Here is a 22,202-nt window from a genome sequence, read left to right as displayed (position 1 = left end):
GAATTAAAATGATGATTGATCCATAATTTTTCTAATATGACTAAAACATGATAAAAACACAAGTATTTCAATAATCTGCAGTGACTCACCGTTAAAGTAATTACTTTCATAAAGTTGTATAACATGACAACAAAAGCGACCATGACTCAAATCTTTAAGAATCATAAAAATATGTTAAAAACTTGTCTGCTCCAATTTATGGCATATTTAAAGGCTTTGGTTTGTTTAATGAGTTTAGTTTAATTTGAACGTACTAATAATAAACAACATAACCGTAATAATAATAACAATAATAAATCAATTCAAGATGAAATTTTGCGTTGTTTTCGTCGTTTATTTAATCGTGGTTTGCGAAGGATTTTATGGTAAATATAAACTCATTAAGGATTCAATTTAATAATTTAATAAATTTTAAGTTCATCATCCCAAGAAACATCGCCGTCAAGTTAGAGCTGATGAAACTGAAATCACATCGAGTGAAACCCCTCAAGATTCATCTTCTCAAGCTAATGTACCAGAATGCGCATGTGAATTAGCTTGTTTAATACTTTGTGCACAACCTGTTGATGCGAAACGTATAACACATCATAAGAACAGTCACAATGTTAATAATAAAAAACATTTTGTTAGAAAACCTCTTCAGGATGGTGAAGGTATAAGTAGTATGATTTAAGTAGTTTTGATTTAATAATGATTTGTTTTGTAGATTCAAGCTCATCGAATGATCTTACCCAATTTTTGGGTTGTACATGCGCTTGTAACTCTAATTCTACAAGTACCACAACTGTTGCTCCAGAAATAACACAAAATCCGCAAGAAGTTAATAATCAAGATACCAAAAAACATCATAGAAAACATGACGTTAAACATCAAGTTTTTAAGAAAAGCCATCAATAATATTTCGATGATAAATATATAAATAAATTTGATTATTATTAATTTTACATTTGTAAAATTAAATAATGTTAATAAAACTTTTTCTATGAATTTGTTTATTTTTTTCTCGACAATGATTTTTAAAAACTAGCTTTAAGTTATTATAACTTTATTATGTTGCATTCGCAACATTCCTGCAATCAACAATAAAAGCGACCATGACTCAGATTGTTAAAGAATCTTAAAGATATTTGAAAAATTGAAAAACTTAAGGCTACGCATTTTTGTGGTATGTATTTAAAGGCTTTCTTTTATCTTTTGAAAGCATTTCGAGTCGATTAAAGAAATTGTTTTTATATAACAAAACTACTTTGTTTAAATAAAAATGAATTTTGTTGTAGCTGTTGTTTTCGCTATTTTTTTAGCAGTTACTTGCGAAGCTTTTTCGGGTAAAACTATGAAGATATTTTCTCTATTTTTAAGATAAGTTAACAATCATTTTATTTTAGCTTCTCATCGTCATCATATCAAGAAACACCACCAGCAACTTCGAGATGGTGACACCACATCGAGTGAAATTCCACCTACAATTACATATGCACCAAGTATCACCGATACTACATTCGGGACGCCTTATATCGTATGTTTGTTTGTTTGCCCACCCACCTCAACATTTTCTACAGATGTAGCAACTGAAACAACTGCAACACCTGAAACGACTGAAACATCTAAGAAGCGACACATATTTCACTTCAAAAAATATTTTAGTGGTCATAATAAAAAATATCAATCAGGTAAAAATCGAATTTGTATTTGTGAAAAATCAGTGCTTTTAATCATTCATTGTTTAATAGCTTTAAGGAGAAGTTGCAGTTGTGGACCAACATCTACATCAACCGAACCAGAAATAATAACAATCACTGAAGAACCTAAAGTACAAACTCTCGCAATAAGTAAGTAATTTTATTTAATTCTTTTATTTTATAATATTTTTTTTTAATTTAGTTAAAAAACACCATAAACTTCGAGCTCACCATGTTAAACATCATTAAATTTTAAATAATTAATTATATTAAATCCTAAAAATAAAGATTTTATTAAACAGAAACAGTTTTTTCTTTATTCAAGAATTCAATTGAGAATAAAGTGAGATGATGAGTTATAAATAAACTGATTACATCCACGGAATAACCTTCACCATGTTTAAGCGAACAACCTTTTAATTCACGTCTCTCTGTTAATAATCATATGATTTCAAATGATTTAAAAATTGTAACAAAAACGTCAAGGAATTTTCTTTAAAACATGGTTTTTCAACGGACCAGTAAGTAAACATGTTTGTTATAAAAAACTATTTGTCAAGAATTTTAAAACCCTAAAAAATTTATCGATATCGTAAAACTTAAAAGCATATAAACACGTTGAAGTATTCCATATTCTCAAGTGTTATAATTAAAAAAAAAACATTTTTTTGCGAAATTATCTCCCACACTTTGAGATAAAAAAAATTGATACACACCATAAATCAACGTGTGCGTTTCACGAGATTTCATAACGCGTACGATTTCTAAGTCATCAACATGACTTGGCCTTCGACACCTATTTTTCTTCTCCTAATAGGAGTTTGCGGCGTTTTTGGCCAACAATCCGTCGTATCTGAATGGTGGCAACACGCCGTTATTTATCAAATTTACCCGAGAACTTTCAAAGATTCTGACGGTGATGGAAACGGAGATTTACAAGGTATTATCAGCAAATTGGATCACATGCAAGAGATGGGCGTTGATGCAGTTTGGTTATCACCGATTTATCCATCACCTCAAGTTGATGGAGGGTACGATATAAGTGATTATCGAGGAATTGATCCTATTTATGGAACAATGGAAGATTTTGAGGAATTGGTTGCTAAGGCGAATGAAAAGGGGATGAGGATTGTGATGGATTTAGTTCCTAATCATTCAAGCGATCAACATGAGTGGTTCCAAAAATCAGTTAAGAAGGAAGGAAAATATGCTGATTATTATGTTTGGAGAGATGGGAGAGGTGAAGATGGAATGGAACCACCTACAAATTGGGTAAGATTTTTGTTTTTCTTTATATTTCTTTAATAACTTAATTTCTTTGTGATTTTAGAATAGCGTTTTTGCTGGACCTGCTTGGACGTATCATCCAGAAAGGGGTCAATTTTATCTTCATCAATTTGCAAAAGAACAACCAGATTTAAATTTTGAAAATGCTGATGTTGTACAAGAAATGAAGGTAATTTATTATTTTTTTAATTTTCTGATATAATTAGCAAAATATTTATGAATTATTAAAAAAAAATTTACAATAAATCATTCCATAACAGATTTCTTTCTGTTATACATTTTTAGTAATAAACCACAAAATCGCCAAATCCCTATGATTATGTTTTTGGATAATCAGTTTTGTTATAACTCGAAAAGTAAATATGATAGAGAGGAGAATATGTTGTCGATGACTTGTTGGTATTGAACAAACAAAATGTTATCTGAAAACGATTATAAGCCAACTACGTCAACTTGGCAGATTTAAATCATTTTTTGCGTAACACGATAATATTTTGCAAAAAGATTAATATTTCGAGATTTACTAGTACTTCTGTGCCAATTTCTAGTATGAATACGAGGTTCTACATAGCCATTTTGGGTTATTCTGTTCTGACATGATACTTCCTAATATTTTTGCCAAGCCCTTTCAACCAAAACCTGCATACAAGTGTACCAGATTTGAAAGGATACCATGCTTGAGTCCTCAAAACAATACCACCAAGATATCGAGTAGTACAAAAGTACAAACTGCTGTAATATTCTAAACATCCAGCAGAATATTTTTGTCATTTAATAATATCATTTCTAGCTCACACTGCATAGAATAAGTTGGGGTAATATGGCAAATTGTTTTTTGGTCGTCTATAATTTCATAGCCTGTACACGTTGTGATAAAACAATGCTTCCAAGCCATTCTTTAGGATTTTAGACAAATGCAGTAGATCATCTCCCCAGGCTAAAGTGACTGTAGATTCAATAGGAATGAAATGAACAGGTAAAGTCAAATTGCTATATTCCCCTTGCAGTTGGGTAATATGGCCACATGTGTTGGGGAATATGGCAAGAAATCCGTCAGAGGAAATGGAACTAGATTGGGCACGCACTGGGAAGATAATCTGAAAATATTGCGAGAACAGCATTGGACTAGAAAGATAGTGGCTGAAAGTGAAACAGATTAAAAAAGTAGACTGACACCAATTCGCTGTTTTGGAAACACCTGTGAAAATTATCAAGTCATACCTGTAAATTATAAACACAATGTGTTCTGAAGCACTTCTAAAATATGCTATTTATAAAAAGAATGAATATTCAGCATAAGTGCCAGGTGAGGCAAACGAAATCTGTAAGGCTCGACCTAAAGTGGATATGATTTCTTTCTCCAGTACCTTGAAGTAACTACTTTCACCGCCAATTTATGGATTCCCTGGACGAGTTATGAAACTGAAAAAAATGTTCTTAAACTTCAACATTTATGGTATCTTTGGGTATAATGTTTATGTTACCAATCTCTGCTATAAAAACTCTAATAAAGTGCAGTAATGAAATCCTAAGCTAACCTAAAATCTACACCTCAACCAGTTTTTGTGAAATGGGAAAAAATATTCAAAAGTAGGGACCATCAAGAACTCGATCTCGTTTGTATTTCAGATGGAACTGGTAGGGAATGGATTCACGGTGAACACGGAATGTAAATGTAAAAAAAAATATCTATACTTTCGCAGCAAAATGTGTCAAAACATTTTGTAGCATATTGAAAGACAGTTTTTCTATCTCGCAATGAAGCAATAATATCGCTATCTATGAACCATTACAATTTCAACCCAGGTTCGTGGAAATGCTGCTTCAATTTTGAAAGCAAATTAGATCCCATTTGCTTAAATTCATTGAAGCTCAATTATAGTTTTTTTTTTTCATCAGAAAAGACATAAAATTCTATAAAATATAAACTATGTACTTAAGTCATTTCACAAACAAACCAGTGATGATAACTACGATGAAATTCCGCCAACCACTTTCATGTTAATTCATCATTAACGATAATTATAATATCAGAAACTTCAGAATCGAATTTCTGCATATATCGGCTCGGTTTTCGTTTAACGATTTTGTATCTCTTTGCAAAGTTATTCCCCTACTTTTGTTTGCTTCGAAATCTTTAATTCCATGATTCCATGATTAAGAAAGTCTGGGCTGCGTATATAAAAATTAATGACATTAAATAATGTTGAAGCAAACTTGCTAGCCAAAAAAGATGGCATTCTGGCACCATCTTATGTAAAGTATACAGATCACATTATGTACACATTTGTCGACGCACATTCCAATAGTTCTGTCAAGTTATTTTGCAAAAAAAAAAGATAATCATTTGCAGTCAAGCGATATGGCAACATAAACGGGCCAATAAGTTGTCCATTGACCACTCCGGCCCAAACATTTATCGAAAATCTGTGCTGAAAATGATTACGACCAACAGCATGTGAATTTTCAACAGCCGAGATATGAGTATTATGAGAGTTATTTATGCCGGCACGTGTTCAATCAGTCGCCAATACAAGTGAAGAAAAGTTTGGAATTTCAGCGTGTTTTTGTAGAAACCGTTGGCAAAATTGTAAACGTAACAGATGATCATCAGGTTGTAAAGCCTGTACTTTTTGTACATGGACAGGATAAAAATCGCGCAGTATTCGCCAGACAATCTGATTTGAAACATTTAATTGGCGAGACATTTGACGAGTATTGCTAGAAGGATCTTCTTCAACAAGATTTAAAATATCTTCTTCGGCATCCAAAATACGTTCGTGTCGACCAGTTGCTCGCCCACGGATTACCAGAGTGGTGAATTTTTGTGAAATAGGTGATGGCCTGTTAGGAAACCAATCGGCTTGCAATTATTCGGAAAATGTATATCAAACCAACAGTGCAGTAACAACAGAAAAGATGTTTTTGTTATCGTCAGTTAAGATATAGATAGCAATGGGTTTATGTTTATTGAATCAAATTAATTATTTAAAACTTTTGACAGTAAAATTTCTCTTATTATGCAATCTTTGTTAAGACATTTTTACAATAATAACCTTCTTTTAAGGTGTTTAAGCACCCCTTGAAAATAAAAATACAAGACCGTAAATACCCTGTATATCGCCGTCAGTTGTCCAGAATACTCGAAATGTGCTAGGTTTTCTCGACATAAAATCCTAGAAGATTAGGATTATTTAAGTTGATATCCAACCTCAGCTAGTCTTCTAGGTCCACGTGATCTCCCACCGTTTCAGCAAATACATTCCTTGTATTGTGAGGGCACAAACGTGCAGTCATTTTTAATGCTGGTTTCCAGCTATTTTGAAGGTGTGCTGAAAAAGAATTGGTTTATCGCCAACTTATGTGGCAATTATTTAGATTCTGAGTGATTCCAATGACTCTATCTTGGAGGTTGCTTTGAAGGTGAGTTTTAAGAACGACAGCCTCTTCAGTCACCTTTTCTTCAACTAGCTCAATTCGTAGATCTTATATCGTTGTAAATAATATTTTCATATCAACCACTCAAAACATCTCTTCTCACTCATACTTTCCCCTTTGGTAGGTAATCGCTAAGGCAATTACTGCTCCCATTTCTTTGGTGAATGGACCATGTTTCTTTTGTGCAGTTTCAAAATGTTTTTTTTTTCACTGTTCAATGTTCTGTTACTTATGAACAGAGTATCTACTCCATTTATGTTAAGGAGGTGTTTTTGTTTTCATGGAGAACATTTCTTTGATGAATGGACCATGTTTTTTCTGTTCAATTTCAAAGAGTTTTCGTGATATTTTTCATGTTATTGGGTATTTTAAGCGAAGAGTTTTGGGAATCGTTAATCAGTCCTAATAACCTTATACTCAATATTTGAGCTTTGAGGCCAAGATTATATCCGTAATAGTCTCTCAACATAGAAAACATGGTGTTCTAAAAGCAAATTTGATTAAGTCAACCCAATCTAACGATAGTTTAGATTGGGCTTGTAGTTCTATCAGCTTTCTTTATGTGAACATTGGAATCATGACTGTATAAATTCCATCATATCTTGGAAGATAATCATTATGTGCTTCCCAGTAGCATAACTAGGGATGGACACACAGCTAAACTCATTGAGGAGAGAAACACAACATTGGATGACATTTATATCTAACATGTGTAGATTTGGAAATGAACTTAAGTATGTAAATTTGGATGAAATGAACAATCGATTATCGATTAATGATTATAGAGCGAAAAATGCACTAACAAATTAGTCAACTTCTCAATTATTGGAATAGTGAATCCATTTAGATCTAACTGTCACGGTGATTTATAACTGCATAGTGAGATGTTGGAGATTTTACTGATCAAAAATATTGAATCAGAAGAAGAAAAATACTAAACATTAAAGTCCTTTCATATTTAATTAATTTAACATCGGATTTCCCACAAATGTTATGTGTAACTTAATTCTTCATTGACAATCAATTTTTTCGTCCTTGGCTGATATTGTAATGCGTAATTTATTAACATTTTTTCTAATCCAGTTGTTTTTATGAACATTAACAATCCTTCGTATACAACCTTATCATACGAATAAAAATTTTTGTAACTACTAGCTTATTCACAGAAATTTTAATTCTTATTTTCCTGTATATAAAACTTGGATAATACGATTTATTTCGTTTAGGATATCATATCATTTTGGCTTGAAAAAGGAATTTCTGGTTTCCGAGTAGACGCAATTCGTCATCTTTTTGAAGAATATAAAGACGAACCTCTTTCAAATAACGGAGATCCTCCAAATTCACATGGTTATTACGAACACATTTATAGCGCCGACCAAGATGGAACTTACGATATGGTATACCAATGGAGGAAACTTTGTGATGATTTTACAGCTGTTAATGGTGGAGAACCTAGGTAAACTTATCTCTCTTTACCATTTTATTTTAATTACAAAAAATGTTTTAGGATTCTTATGACTGAAGCTTACACTAATGTAAAAGAAGTTATGAGATATTACGGTGAAAATGATGCATTGGATGGAGCTCAATTTCCGTTTAATTTCGATTTGATCGGATTAAATGTAGAAACAGACGCACGTGATATTGTTTTATTAGTCCATACGTGGTTTGCTTATATGCCAGTTGGTGCAACACCTAATTGGGTGGTAATAATAAATAAATTTATAAATTACCCATAAAAGCTTTATTTCCATTAATGTTTTCATTTCCAGCTTGGAAATCATGATCAACATCGTATTTCAACAAGAATAGGAAGTCGATTGAAAGCAAATATGATGAATATGTTAACATCAGTCCTTCCAGGGGTTATGGTAACTTACAACGGCGAAGAAATCGGTATGGAAAATGGTGAAGTAACTTTCGAACAAGGAAAAGATCCCTCTGGTTTGGCAGCTGGCCCTGAAGGTTTTGATGCTATCAGCAGAGATTTTGAAAGAACTCCTTATCATTGGGATGACTCAGATAACGCTGGATTTACTGAAAGTGGCGTAGAACCTTGGTTACCAGTTAGCAAAAAATACAAGGAAACTAACTTGGCGAAGGAAAAAGTAACAAAAGCTTCAGTTTACCAAAACTACAAAGCTCTTTTGGAACTTAGAAATACTTCGAGGGCGCTTCGTGAAGGGACATGGGAAATTTATTCGATTAATAAAGATGGACTTTTGGTGATTAGGAAATATCCTGGGGAAAAATCGGTTGTGTTCGTTTGCCATTTAGGGGTTACAACAAAACCTTTCGAAATTGATTTATTAGCTTATGGTTTTCAACCGACAAATCAAGTTTTTGATGTCATCGCTACCAGTGTTGAGGATAAATTTTCATCGACTTTAGAATTGAACAATTCTAAGATAACTGTGAATCCAAACGAAGATTATGTACTTCTTGAAAGAATTTAAAATATCAATTTGTTCCTAATAAGAAAATAAAATGCTTAAACTATGAATTTTAATTTTGTTGTGATTGTTTAAAAATCTCTCTAACCTGGATTTATGTGTAGGTGGTTTAAAAACCACTTTCATATCTAAACAAGTAAAATAATTTATATTTAAAGCCAATCTCGCTCCATCTAGTGATACTTAAATGTATATGAGTTATTGTAAATTTTACAATTAGGTGCGCGTGCGCATTATTTTACGCAAAGTAAAATCATTAGTGCTATTTATTGTTATCATTGTAACACATACAACCTTTCAATTGACTTTTCTTTATAAACATGCACATATTATTAAAGAATTTTTAAATTTAAAGAATGGTATCTTGACAGTTGGAAAGAAATGTTAAAAAAGTTTGTTGAAAGAACACGTAAGTAAAAATGTTTATTATAATAAATAAGTAAAATTTTGTGACTTCAATAAAAATGCATATTTTTAAAATGTTAGTTGATAACGTACTGCTTTAAAAACTTAATATATAAACTTGACCTTCACCTACTTTTTCCCCTATTATAATTAGACGACTACCACGTTTTTGGCCAACAATCCTTCAACGCAACCGAATGGTGGCATCATGCCGTTATTTACCAAATCTACCCAAGAACTTTCAAAGATTCGAATGGTGATGGAAATGGAGATTTACAAGGTATCATCAGCAAATTGGACCATTTCCAAGAATTGGGTATTGATGCCATTTGGTTAACACCAATTTATCCATCACCTCAAATTGATGGAGGTTATGATATAAGTGATTATCGAGGAATTGATCCCGTTTATGGAACAATGGACGATTTTGAGGAATTAGTTGCTAACGCAAAGGCGAAAGGATTGAGGGTGCTAATGGATTTAGTTCCGAATCATTCAAGTGATCAACATGAGTGGTTCCAAAAATCAATTAAGAAGGAAGGAAAATATGCCGATTATTACGTTTGGAAAGATGGGAGAGGTGAAGACGGAATGGAACCACCTACAAATTGGGTTAGATCTTGTTTATTTTTGTATTTAGTGGTTAAATAATTTTTTTATTGCGTCATAGAATAGCGTTTTTGATGGAGCCTGTTGGACTTATCATCCAGAGAGGTGTCAATTTTACCTTCATCAATTTGCAAAAGAACAACCAGATTTAAATTTTGAAAATCCTGATGTTGTACAAGAAATGAAGGTAATTTAGTTTTCATTTTATTTGATGCAAAAAAAAATATAAAACTATTAATAATAATTTAAAATATAAATATTGTATGGAAAAGTAGTAAAAGAAATATAACAGCCGAGTTGTTATTTTGCTCTAAGTATGAAACGGAATACAATTTCAATGTGCGTGGTTAATTAGGCGAATAGATGTCGATGTGTTTAGTTCTAATAATCCCAGGAAAAGCTCGAGTTCGGTGCATATCTCATTTAAGCTTTAACTGCTTTTGTTTTGAATCCAAGAGTATGCGGAAGTATTTTGTAACTTCCCAATGTGGTGGGACAAGAAACCCGAAGAAAAAATACAGGAGAAGAAACTACTATACCAAAAGTGGCTATCCATTAAGAATCCAGAAAATTTGAAACAGTATACAATGGCAACCAGGGAAATAAAAAAATAAGGGAAACATGGAAGTAATTAATATGGTACCATGGGTTAAACACTTCAAAGCCCTCTAAGAAGGAGAGTGAATATGACAAGGAGTATACTCGAAGAAGATGATGGGATTACACTAGGAGAAGTAAAAAGGGCTGCGGAAGGAATGAAAAACCTTTCTTAAGGAACACAATATACCAAGGTAGTGGACCACTTCGTACATTAGCAACATTCATAGAAAAGATGACAAGAGGAACTGCTCTAACTACCGAGGAATCAGCGGCACAAATTCAATGTTTATAATATATGGGAAGATTAGTAAGCAGAGAATTGAAAAAGAATTTGAAGACATAGCAGAGCGTGGCCTTAGGAAAAAACAAGTAATAAGTGATATCTATATAGATGCAGGTCAAAACAGAATATCTGAAGACATAATAAAGGCCTCAAAGAAGGATGCAGTTACACCTCTACGTTATTCAAGATGTTTATTGTATGTCCAACAAGTCCTAACGAAGTGGCGGGAAAAGTGTCGAAATGTGAGGATCTAACTAGACGACGCCAAACTGTATATCTTGTATTTTGCGGATGACCAAGTTATATTAACAGAAGACGAAATGGACGCAGAATATATGCTTGTAAAATTGTATGGGGAGTATAACAGATGGGGGTTTCAATAAATCACAAAAAAATCGAATATTTGGTCATAGGAGGAAATGGAAACGACTTGAGGATTAATATTAAAAATACCAAATCCTATAAGTACCTTGAAATTAAAATATCAAATACTGGCGACTGATGTAACAAACGGCGCTGAAATGGACTACTTGTGGAGGTGTTGTCAAAAAAAAACAACGATTCATCGATTTCAGATTCCAGATTAGCATACTGGAAACCATAGAAGTAAGGAGGCTACGATGGTTCGGACAAATCCAACGGATGACGAATACAAGATGGCCGGAGAAAATGATAAACTGAAAACTACGAAATCGAAGAAAACAAGGAGGACAATCGAAAGGACTAAGTGAAGGCGGCGGGCTAAATATAAACAACTGGAAGCTATGACTGGAGAAGTGGCTGAAGGCTCTAAAACAGTAGCCTATGTATCCTTTTCAAACCCAAATCTGACTGGTGCTAGATATGATAATGATTGGGCATCAAAAACGGGTTCAAAGTTATGGAAAACAGCTATAAAAGAATTATCGCCATTTTATTGGACATTAGGACTTGGTATAAAAATTTTTTATTGAAACAAAGTAAGAAACCTTACTTTTAAATTATTCTACATTATATTTGACATGAAAATCCGAGAAATAAATCCGTTCTGAAGTTACGCATAAAAATATCGTAGTTTGTACAATTAAACTTAGTTTTTTTTGAACAACCATCTATTTGGTAGTAAATAGAATTTTTGAGGTTTCCTAATACTGCTGGTAAATGTATATTCTTCTTTCTTTTTTAAAAGATGTGGAGATGGCACATACAAAGACTTCTTGTTTTGAGAAGAAAATTATATTCAAAATTTACCAACTTTTTTTGAAGCGATTTTAACCTTAAAATGTAGATAATCTAAGATATTTTTACTAGTATCTCGTAACTTCTTTCTATCCTTTCGGTAGAGTATTCAGGCATTAGGTAATGATAAATCCAAAAAGTGCAAAATTGTTTTTACAGTCCACTTCCTAGTTTTGCTGTTGATTCTGTCGTAATTTATCATACGATGTATGCCGCCCATAGAGTCATTGTATTGTTTGATAATATTAGGCTTGGGGATAGAAATGTATTTCTGATCTTTCTTTTCTTGGCCATCGCTTGTATTCTCTTAAAGATTCAACTTCGAGTTGCTTTGAAACTATCAGTATACAACTATAAAGGGATATTATTATTATTATTATTTATTATTATAAACGACGTGACCACTGTTACCTTACATCGTAAAGGAATCCACCTCATCCCATCTACTCGTTGTCCACGCTCCACATTTAGTATGCACATTTTTGCCCATCCCATATATTGTTTCAATCTCTCTTGCTATCTGGGCGTTAGCTTTCTTCAGGTTTGGCTATTTTGTTCCTATCAATAGAGTTCCAGATCAATAGGCAGGATGCCCACAATTGACTACAAATTCATGACTACAAAAGCATGTTGGGTTGGGTGCAAGTAAAGTATTCAGTACTTTTTTACTTTAAGTAGTTTACTGCCAGTACTTTCAAATTCTAGGTACTTAATACTTGTACTTTCAGTATTTAGCTTAAGATGTACTGCATACTTGTCACTTGTTTGACATAAGAAGTAGTTGAAGAACTATTTATTTACTCCAACTAGTTTATCTACTTCCAGTACTTTCAATAGTAAGTAAAATAACAATTTTTTAAAGTTTTCTTATACCTAACATTTATCATCATACGTATACTAGTCATATACTTAACAGTGATAGTTTATACTTTATTATTAACCATTCACCACATAGTGTTCGATTCATTCCTAATTCCCATCCCATCTCTTTGCTATTTCAAAATTTAAATTATGCAAAATAATTCGCAGTTTGTATTTTTAATGTTTCAATAAGTTTCAATAGTTGCGGTCAGGTGATCACAGACTTGATTTGTCAAAATGAGCTTTTGTCTGTACATCAGCAGATATATGGTCTTGTAAGAAGAGAAGTTTCATTGGAGTAACTTGTCATTGGACAATCTACAAAGAAAATCTGTAGCATTATCTTGTTTCCTTACAATTTGCTAGTGTTGTTCGAAGTTATACAAAAGGCTAGAACACCAAAATCTGCTGAAATAATTCATAAACTTTTGGGTCATACACTAAGTTATCCTGGTGTAACCGAGCGGAACTCTTTTTATGATGCTATAAAACAAATTTTAATTAGTTAATAACAAACTATTAATTTCGACATTACTCAGAATGATATTTTGTTTTTGGAGGAGTACAATAAAAATAATGAAATCAATAGCAGAAACCCTTGATTTTCTTCAAGGAGATCAACATACCTATTACGGATTCCTTCTTCCCAGTATTGTATCATTATACATAAAGCTAGAAAAAATTAAACAATCTCTGACAATCAAGCATCTGAATCGACCTACTGGAAGTAGTTTTAAGCTTTTTAGAGTATGTACTCTAAATAAATGTTTATTTATTCTAAATAACTAAAATAATTGGAGTACTTAAACGAGTAATTACTTTGTACTGGGTATTTGAAATTTTAGTTTCAAGTAAAATTACTTATTACTCCAGGTACTTTTTAAAAATATTTGTTACTAATTACTTGGAGTAAAAATAATTTATAGCGCTACTTGTATTGGTTATTGGGAGTACTTTTGCTTTGTACTTGTAACAGCTTTGTTTCTAATAATGGAGTTAAGCGTACTTTAGTAGTGTTTATATTTTACTTTCCCATTTTCGGTATTAGTCTTCGAAGATTTTTAGTCATCATCTGTTTCTAATCAAGATCTCCATCAGCTTTGCGATCACTGTCTTGACGAAAACTGCACTGCACAGCTATTTTAGTCAGCAGAAAAATGTTATATTCTGCTTTCATCACAAAATCATGAAATATGTTTTTGAAATTGATATTTTGTCTGTATCACAGAATTTACTAAAACTCTTTCTCTTGCACCTGGAAAGAATTTACCTGTGTTCAATTTAACAGAAGGATTAAATTATTCGCAACGTTCAACAGTGAAAACGTGGTTCATTATAACATCAATTCAAACAATTCTAAGTTTAACTAGATTATTGATTAATGAGTTAACAACTTGCTTAAAATCAGATACAGTAGTTTTTGCCTTCACACAAACAATCAGGGCATGATGTCTTTACTTGATGAACTTTTCATTTCCAACTCAAAGAACACTGCAATATTATTATTTTAGGATATTTTAATATTTTGGCTTGAAAAAGGAGTATCTGGTTTCCGAATCGACGCAATTCGTTATCTTTTCGAACAATTCAAAGACGAACCTCTTGCAAATGACGGATTAACGGACCTCCCAAATTATCACGATTATTACGATCACATTTACAGCGCTGATCAAGATGAAACTTACAACATGGTTTATCAATGGAGGAAACTTTGCGATGATTTCACCGCTGTTCATGGTGGCGAACCTCGGTGAACATTTTTTATATTCTCAATTAATTAATTAATTAAAAAAACTATTTTTATTTAGAATTCTTATGACTGAATCGTACACAAGCATGAAAGAAGTTATGAGATATTATGGTGAAGGAGATAAACTAAACGGAGTACATATTTCGTTTAATTTCGAATTAATGGAAATAAAAGCAAATACAAGCGCTCGTGATATCGTTTTTGTAATCCATGAATGGTTTGCTTATATGCCAGTTGGTGCAATGCCGAATTGGGTGGTAATAATAAATACAAAAACGTTATTTGCATTAATATTTTCATTTTTAGTTAGGTACTCATGACCAACATCGTGTTTCAACGAAATTAAAAAGTCGAGTAAAAGCAAATATGATGAATATGTTAATTTCAGTCCTTCCGGGAGTTATGGTTACCTATAACGGGGAGGAAATCGGTATGGAAAATGGTGAGGTAACCTTTGAACAAGGGAAAGAACCTAGAGGTTTAGCAGCGGGTCCTAAAAATTTTGACAGAGTTAGTAGAGATTTTGAAAGAACTCCTTTTCATTGGGATGATTCTGATAATGCTGGATTTACGGAAAGCGGTGTGGAACCTTGGTTGCCGGTTAGTAAGAAATATAAAGAGAATAATTTGGTGAAGGAGAAAGTAACAAAAGCTTCGGTTTATCAAAATTATAAGGCACTGTTGCGACTTAGGCAGAGTTCAAAGGCGCTTCGTGATGGTTCTTGGGAAATACACTCGATTAATAAAGATGGGATTTTAGTTATTAGGAAATATCCTGGGGAAAAATCGGTTGTGTTCGTGTGCCATTTAGGGGTTACATCGAATCCGTTCGAAATTGATTTAGTAACTTGTGGTTATCAAGGGATTATTATTTTTGATGTCATCGCCACCAGTATTGAAGAGAAGTTTTCATCGACTTTAAAATTGGATAATTCTAAATTAATTTTAAATCCATACGATAATTATGTTTTACTTGAAAGAAAATAAATTGTTTAAAATAAATCGTAGTTTGCGATTTCTTTTAAATATTCTCCTTTGGTCATTGATAAAATATTCAAAGCGGATTTGGTCCCGGATTAGTTGATGTCGAAATTGAATTTCCGTTGGAAGGCCTTTGGACGGGGTCGAAATGGGACTCGGGTCGCCTGGAGTACTCCCGGAGGTTGCCAAGAAAAACGGGCCCAGACCAGTCACGGACATGGACACAGGGATATCCCCGCGGAATTGGAAACTCATAGAGACCGTCTTTGACCCCTCGAGGCAACTATCCTTCACCCTTGAGACCTCGAATTCAAATTGATTGGTTGGAGAACAAACAAATTTATCTTTAACTACAACTACTTCAGCAAGATAAAAATTATATCAGAAGATGAAATATTCCAAGATAAATTCTTTTTTGAATAAATCCTTTTTGTTTGTGAAATTTTCGTGTTTAAAACCGATTCGTGTCGTCAAACATCGACCGGATATCATCCCGGAGTAACAAAGCCGTTCGGTTTTATGACGTCGCCGCCACCGTCGCTTCCGTTGGAAACAAATCCGGCCCCCGTCTAGATTTTTATAGAACATCTGTGATTCTATAAGAATAAACCAAGTCGGAGGCGAACAGTAAGGACGACCGGACCAATGGTTGCCGAGGTGGTAATCCTGCCGCGAAAACCCCTTTAACGTGCCTTTAGTACACCTTCCGCCTCGAAGACGAGGACTCCGACGATTTTCTCCTCCACAAAATTCGAAAACTCGAAACACCCTCTCTTTTTTTTAAACAACCCTTATGAAACGACATTAAACTTTACAGACAGAAATCATTAAATTTGATAATTCCTAAAAAAATTTTTCTTCCAAACAAAGAGGAATAATCGTTAAAATAAAAATCTTTGATGCGAGCGGATTTTTTTTCTTTCTTTCTTTCTATACTAAAAAGCAACATGTACTCGTGGCACATTCGCGCATAATGTTACGTTCCGAATCAAGCAATAAAAGCGGTTGCCACATCATAGCGGGGGTGGCGTTTGGAATGCGAATTAGGCCGTTAGGTTTGATTTTTGAGGAGGAGTGTGTGAGGTTAGAAACCGCGAACTCCACCACCATCACTGACCGACCCGGTGGCAGCATCGCAGATCGTCCCCTTCGGATCGCCGCCGCTGCATGAATTATGCATCCGGGTATTACTTCTGCCCGGCGGAGATAAAAAAGACGATCTTCGAATATCCGTATTCGCAATTTATGGAGGCGTATTTGCGAGGTAACGATAGCTACTATCCTTCGGGAGATCCAACGATGGGATATTTTCGTTATATAAAAATGGGGGAAAAATTTTTATACTAGAATTTTTTTGTTTCAAAATTTAAATTTGTTTATTTCCATTTGCTTATTATTTAAAATTGATTTAAAGAAAGAAAGTGGGTAGAAAGATCGCTAATCAATTTTTAGTTTTATATCGAATTTCTTATTAGCCTTCGTATTTAATCTGTGCGCGTAAAATTGATTTTATAATCAGTGTGAAAATAGGTCTGCAATCTTTGTAATTTAAAATAAAGGCAAATGGATGAGGTCAAATATCTTACCTCAATAATTTTCGCGCAATTAATTATTATTAGTATGTAATTCATGATAAATTGAAATTAATATCGTTAATAGTTATTTATATTACAAGTGGGCTAGAAACATAATTACAGTACGAGTGTGGAGAATTGCACGTAGACCGAGTCTTGTAATCACACGAGTACTGTAATTATGCTCTAGCCCACGTGTGATATACAGCATTTTATCTACGACTGGTAAAAATTACTAAAAAATCAATTTCTTTAAAAAAGTCTATTTGACATTTATAAAAATATTTTGAAATTATTGTTGACAATTTTGAATTGCTAGTTTCAACAACATGTTTACTCATCTGGAATAAGTGTTTCGAAATGTAAAAACATAACAATTAATGTTTATAATAAATAGTATTGTTTCTCTGTAAGTAGATAGCACTTTTTCTGTTGTATTGTTTCTCATTTCAATAAATTAAGTCTGTTCTGATTAGGCTAAAAATGCGTTACGTAATGACCAGTGAGGTAATGAACTTCATTACGTAACTCAAATCACCACAAATGAGTGCGGTAATGACGACTTATCCAAGCAGTCGCAGATAAAATTGATTTAATTTTAATTTAGAAACTTTTTAACTAAGCAATGTGTCATATTACACATTTCATAACAATTATGATAAATTCTCTTGCATCAAAATGATGCTCTGTAATTGCCAACGACAACTTAGGTTGATGCATTGTTCCAATGCTCAGTCTCAAATAATATTCTTAATTTGCTTGTAACACTTCGTCAACTTAAGTAACGATTGTAAAAAAATCATCTTACATCTTGTGGTTGAAACTGTGAAACTTAAAATTGTTATGCAGAATGGTTATGTCAATTTTGGCAGTTGCTCCGATAACCCAAATCAACTGATATTAAGTTTGCTACTGAATTTGCTGTAAAAACGTCTTTTGTCAACGTATACTACGATAATAAATGTGTTGTTATGTGATATTCGGTAATGTCTGTCGTGACAGTACTTTCAGTAATTCTTCTGAAAAAAATAGAAAAATACGGCATAAATGAAAATGGAAATAAACTTATTGCTTCATATCTTCAGGATAGACAACAACAGACACACTGGAAGGGAACAATTTCTGAATGGAGAACAGTAGAAACAGGAGTACCACAGGGCTCTGTGCTCGGACCAGTTTTATTCCTGTTATATTTAAACGATTTACCAAAAAATATAAAGGCAGACTCAATGTGTTTGTATGCTGATGACACCTCATTCATAAATAGTTCTAAAGACTTAGAAGACCTAAAAGAAAAAACAAATATAACATTAAATGAAGCAAAAAATTGGTTCGAAGTAAATAATCTACAACTGAACAGAGAAAAAACGCACGTACTTACCTTCTTCACAAAACAAAACCAGGAGGTTAGAGATAAAACTACAATGTTTCTAGGAGTTACACTATCGGAAACTCTATCATGGAGGGACCACATAAAAAAATTGAAAGGAAAATTGGCAACGGCACTGTATTGTTTAAGAATGTTAACAAAAAGTTTACCGGAGGAAGAAATAAGGAATGTATATTTTGCGTACTTTCATAGTATGGCGATATATGGCATACTTACCTGGGGCGCATCTATACTCTGTTTTTAAACCAGGAGGAGTAAACGCGAAAGTCAGATTTACACTAGGAAAAATCACCAGAAAATATCACTAGATATTTTGGCGGTAAATTTAAATTAATAATTATTATTATTTAATTATTTACTTATTATTGTATTTATTTTCGTTTGTTATCGTCAACACTAAACATACAAATTAACATTGAAGTTATGAGTGTATTTATTTCAAAATATAATAAAGAAGGGTTTAAGAACACAAAATTTACAATAATGACACGAAACTGTCGAATTGTCAATAACCTAACCTTCAAATTCAAAATCAAAATTCAAAATTGCCTGTGTGTGAACCTTCCTCGCATTCAACCAATCACGTGCAAGGTCAATTTGGTGACAAATTTAAAATACTCCTCCTGGTTTAAAAACAGAGTATATTGAAGCGGTTGAGATTTTTAAATTGCAAAAAAAGCAATTAGAATACTTAAAAAATTAGGTTATAGAGAAAGTTGCAGAGGTTATTTTAGGGAACTGAGGATACAGACAATACCATCCTGTTTTGTTTTTTCTTGTCTACAATATGTTCATGCGCAAAGAGAAACATTGGAAAGAAATATAGACTCTCACAACTACAGTAGACGACATGGAAATAATTTACTGGTACCCTTACACAGAGTACAGAAGTCACAAAATACTTTCAAATATATTTCAATAAAACTATATAATGCTTTACCATCAAGAATAAAACAATTAGACGAGAAGAAATTTAAAGCAGAAGTGAAGAAACACCTAATAGAAAATGAAATTTATTCAATTCAAGAATACTATGAAAGTAAGATGCAGGGTATTACCTAGCAGAGGGAGAGGAAGAGGAACTTGAAGTTGATTTCATGTATTTCTTTTCTGTTTTTTCTCTTTTTATTGACGAATTGAATGTACCATGTTTTGTATGTTTAAGAAATAAAACTATTATTATTATTATTATTATTATTATAAGGGGAACTATTTTGATCAAGTACTGTACCCAGTTTATGCTTTAAGCACTAGAAAACATTTTCATAATTTTACGAATAGGAAGTTTTGAAAATTGAATTATACAGTACAGATATTGTACATTATATATTATTCTGCCATACCGTGCAGAATACAGTTTAATAGAGTACAAAAATTATAAAAAAATACAGAACTAATCCAAATTGAACACTTGGAAATTCACTGAAAAACTTAAAAAATTAACAGTCATTGATCCAACATTTGTTGGCAGTAATTTTAGGAGAAACTTTTCAAACAAGGGAACTAATCAGAAGTTTCACTCTCGTATGGGCTGTCTACGGGAAACTTATAGACATTTTCGAACAGAACCGAATGGAACAGAATAGGGGAGGCCTATGCCTACACCCAACAAGGAATTCAAAGGGCTGCTTGATGGTGATGATGTAGACTCAACTTCGTTACTTCTATGAAAAAGTTCGTTCATCGCTAAAATGTTACTTCGTTGGATCAACCTAAGGTTGGCAATATACAGTATGTCCCCGGATAGAGTTACAAAGAGGAAAAAAATAATTTATTACTGATTTCTCAAACTTATCTCAGCATAAATAATGCGTCGGATATGTTCAAACCACTAAATCGCACGAATTGTATACTCTAACTATAGAAGTCAACTAATTAAAAATTTGTCAAGTATCATAAATTGATGATATGTAACCATAGAAACCATAAAAGTTACAACTTACGTTAGTGAAAAATATACTTACAAATCTTGGGACAAATCAAATTAAAATATGGCTAATTAATTGAATAAAATATTTCAAATGTAAATTTATGGAATAACACACTATGTAAGTAATAAATAATATTTATTTGTAAGTGAACAAACAATTCGGCACACATTTGAAGACGAGTTCTAAATTCTTTATAAGATTTACGAATTTCCGCCAGTGGTAAAGATTCTATCGCATTAATTATTCTTAGTTTTAATAGTTCTGCATCGTCTTGTAATGATTCACTGTAAACAATTTGTTTTAATCGGCTCCAGAAATAAAAATCTATAATTATAAGATCAGGACTACGTGCTGGTCATAAAATAGGACCATTTCATCCATTTCATTTTTGACGAAATTGTAAATTTAACCATTCGGTCATAATGTCTGAATGGTGAGCTGGGCAACCGTCTTGATGAAAGTACATTGATCGTATAAAATTTAAGGGTAATTCATGAAGTTGTTCATTAAAATAATTTTGTAACATATCCAAATATTTCTGTTGATTTACATTTCCATCGAAGAAATATGGCCACACATTTACTTTTTTGAAATGTTGACTACTTTTAGAGAGTGTAAAATTTGGATTTACATCACTGCCATTTGTTGAAAAGGTGCTTTTATCCGAAAATACAATCAATTTACGAAAATTTCGGTTATTTAATATTTCATTACCAATCTCAAGACAGAAATCCAAACGTTTGGCTTCAACCCCGGTATCCAAAGTCTGTCTAAATCGTGGTCTAAATGATTTAATTTTATTAATTTGTAAATTCTGGAGAGGTGCAATTTACTAATTTCAATTTGTAACGCACTTCTTCGAAGTGATAATTTTGGAGTTTCTTGAACGGAATTTAATGCTATTACGGAAGCAGCGTCTTCCTCATTTAATCTCTTTTTCTGCTTCTTTATGGTTTCTATGGTTACATATTAAATTGAACTTGAACAATTTTCAATTTAGAAAAAAGTCCAATTTTTACATAAAATTGGGAATAATTAGTTAACTTCTATAGTTAGACTATAAAATTTGTGCGATTTAGTGGTTTTAACATATCCGATGCATTATTTATACTGAGATAAGTTTGAAAAATCAGTAATAAATTTTTTTTCCTCTTTGTAACTCGATTCGGGGACATACTGTAGAACTTGGTGAAGCACCTTTTAACATATAGACTTTAAACTCTCTGATGGTGTTAGCCTTTCTACTGGGCTTTCTCCTCTTAGCATCAAGATTTTGTTTTATTGAGCACTGCGCGAAGATTTCCAAAAAAACTTTTCTTTTGTGCTTCTTGTGTTGCGGTGATCACTCAACTAGATTTGTTGCTTTAGGTTGTTGTTGGAATTCGTGTATTACTGAATTTCGTAAAATCGTAAGCAAGCTTTTTTAAGTTGTTTGGGATTACCCAAACAAAAGAATCGAATTCAAAGTACCTTACATCCGGATGTCGTAACCGTTTGACAATCTATGGATGGCGCAATCACTGGTAAAGAAAATCCAATCTCTACAAAAGATAAGTTATTTTCCATTACTTTGAAATTCGAAGAAAGACGATGATTAGATTACACGATGCCTGACAATACGTTAAAGATCCTCTAACGACTTAATCTCTACCTTGGCCAGATGATACTGATAATAAGGAGCAAGGTCCTTTCAAATCATTTTCATAACCGTAGATTTTCGCAACATTCACAAAAAGAACA

The 22,202-nt window shown here is 32.7% G+C and overlaps 4 protein-coding genes across 5 annotated transcripts; all 4 read left to right on the top strand.

Moving 5' to 3' along the window:
- Positions 1-260: 260 nt before the first annotated feature.
- On the top strand, positions 261-987 carry LOC111424189 (uncharacterized). Its single transcript, XM_023057635.2, has 3 exons — positions 261-365; positions 417-653; positions 707-987. Exons 1-3 carry the CDS (start codon positions 308-310, stop codon positions 895-897), a joined length of 486 nt encoding a protein of 161 aa, XP_022913403.2. The 5' UTR covers positions 261-307; the 3' UTR covers positions 898-987.
- A 216-nt stretch (positions 988-1,203) lies between these two features.
- On the top strand, positions 1,204-1,984 carry LOC111424268 (uncharacterized). The gene is made up of 4 exons (XM_023057758.2): positions 1,204-1,325; positions 1,386-1,670; positions 1,731-1,829; positions 1,882-1,984. The coding sequence occupies exons 1-4, from the start codon at positions 1,262-1,264 to the stop codon at positions 1,926-1,928; spliced, it is 495 nt and encodes a 164-aa protein (XP_022913526.2). The 5' UTR covers positions 1,204-1,261; the 3' UTR covers positions 1,929-1,984.
- A 428-nt stretch (positions 1,985-2,412) lies between these two features.
- On the top strand, positions 2,413-8,910 carry LOC111424254 (maltase 1-like). The gene is made up of 5 exons (XM_023057742.2): positions 2,413-2,951; positions 3,010-3,135; positions 7,631-7,863; positions 7,915-8,113; positions 8,180-8,910. Exons 1-5 carry the CDS (start codon positions 2,457-2,459, stop codon positions 8,861-8,863), a joined length of 1,737 nt encoding a protein of 578 aa, XP_022913510.2. The 5' UTR covers positions 2,413-2,456; the 3' UTR covers positions 8,864-8,910.
- A 229-nt stretch (positions 8,911-9,139) lies between these two features.
- On the top strand, positions 9,140-15,589 carry LOC111424202 (maltase 1-like). Of its 2 annotated transcripts, none has more exons than XM_071200294.1 (6): positions 9,140-9,269; positions 9,420-9,877; positions 9,936-10,061; positions 14,348-14,586; positions 14,645-14,840; positions 14,893-15,589. In XM_071200294.1, exons 1-6 carry the CDS (start codon positions 9,242-9,244, stop codon positions 15,571-15,573), a joined length of 1,728 nt encoding a protein of 575 aa, XP_071056395.1. In that variant the 5' UTR covers positions 9,140-9,241; the 3' UTR covers positions 15,574-15,589. The 2 variants fall into 2 exon arrangements, with proteins under 2 accessions (XP_071056395.1, XP_022913421.2); XM_023057653.2 differs by having other exon boundaries at positions 14,645-14,843.
- The last annotated feature ends 6,613 nt before the right edge of the window (positions 15,590-22,202 follow it).

Source organism: Onthophagus taurus, chromosome 11 (assembly GCF_036711975.1).
Source record: "Onthophagus taurus isolate NC chromosome 11, IU_Otau_3.0, whole genome shotgun sequence".
Lineage (NCBI taxonomy): Eukaryota > Metazoa > Arthropoda > Insecta > Coleoptera > Scarabaeidae > Onthophagus > Onthophagus taurus.
This window is presented reverse-complemented; position numbering and strand designations above follow the sequence as displayed.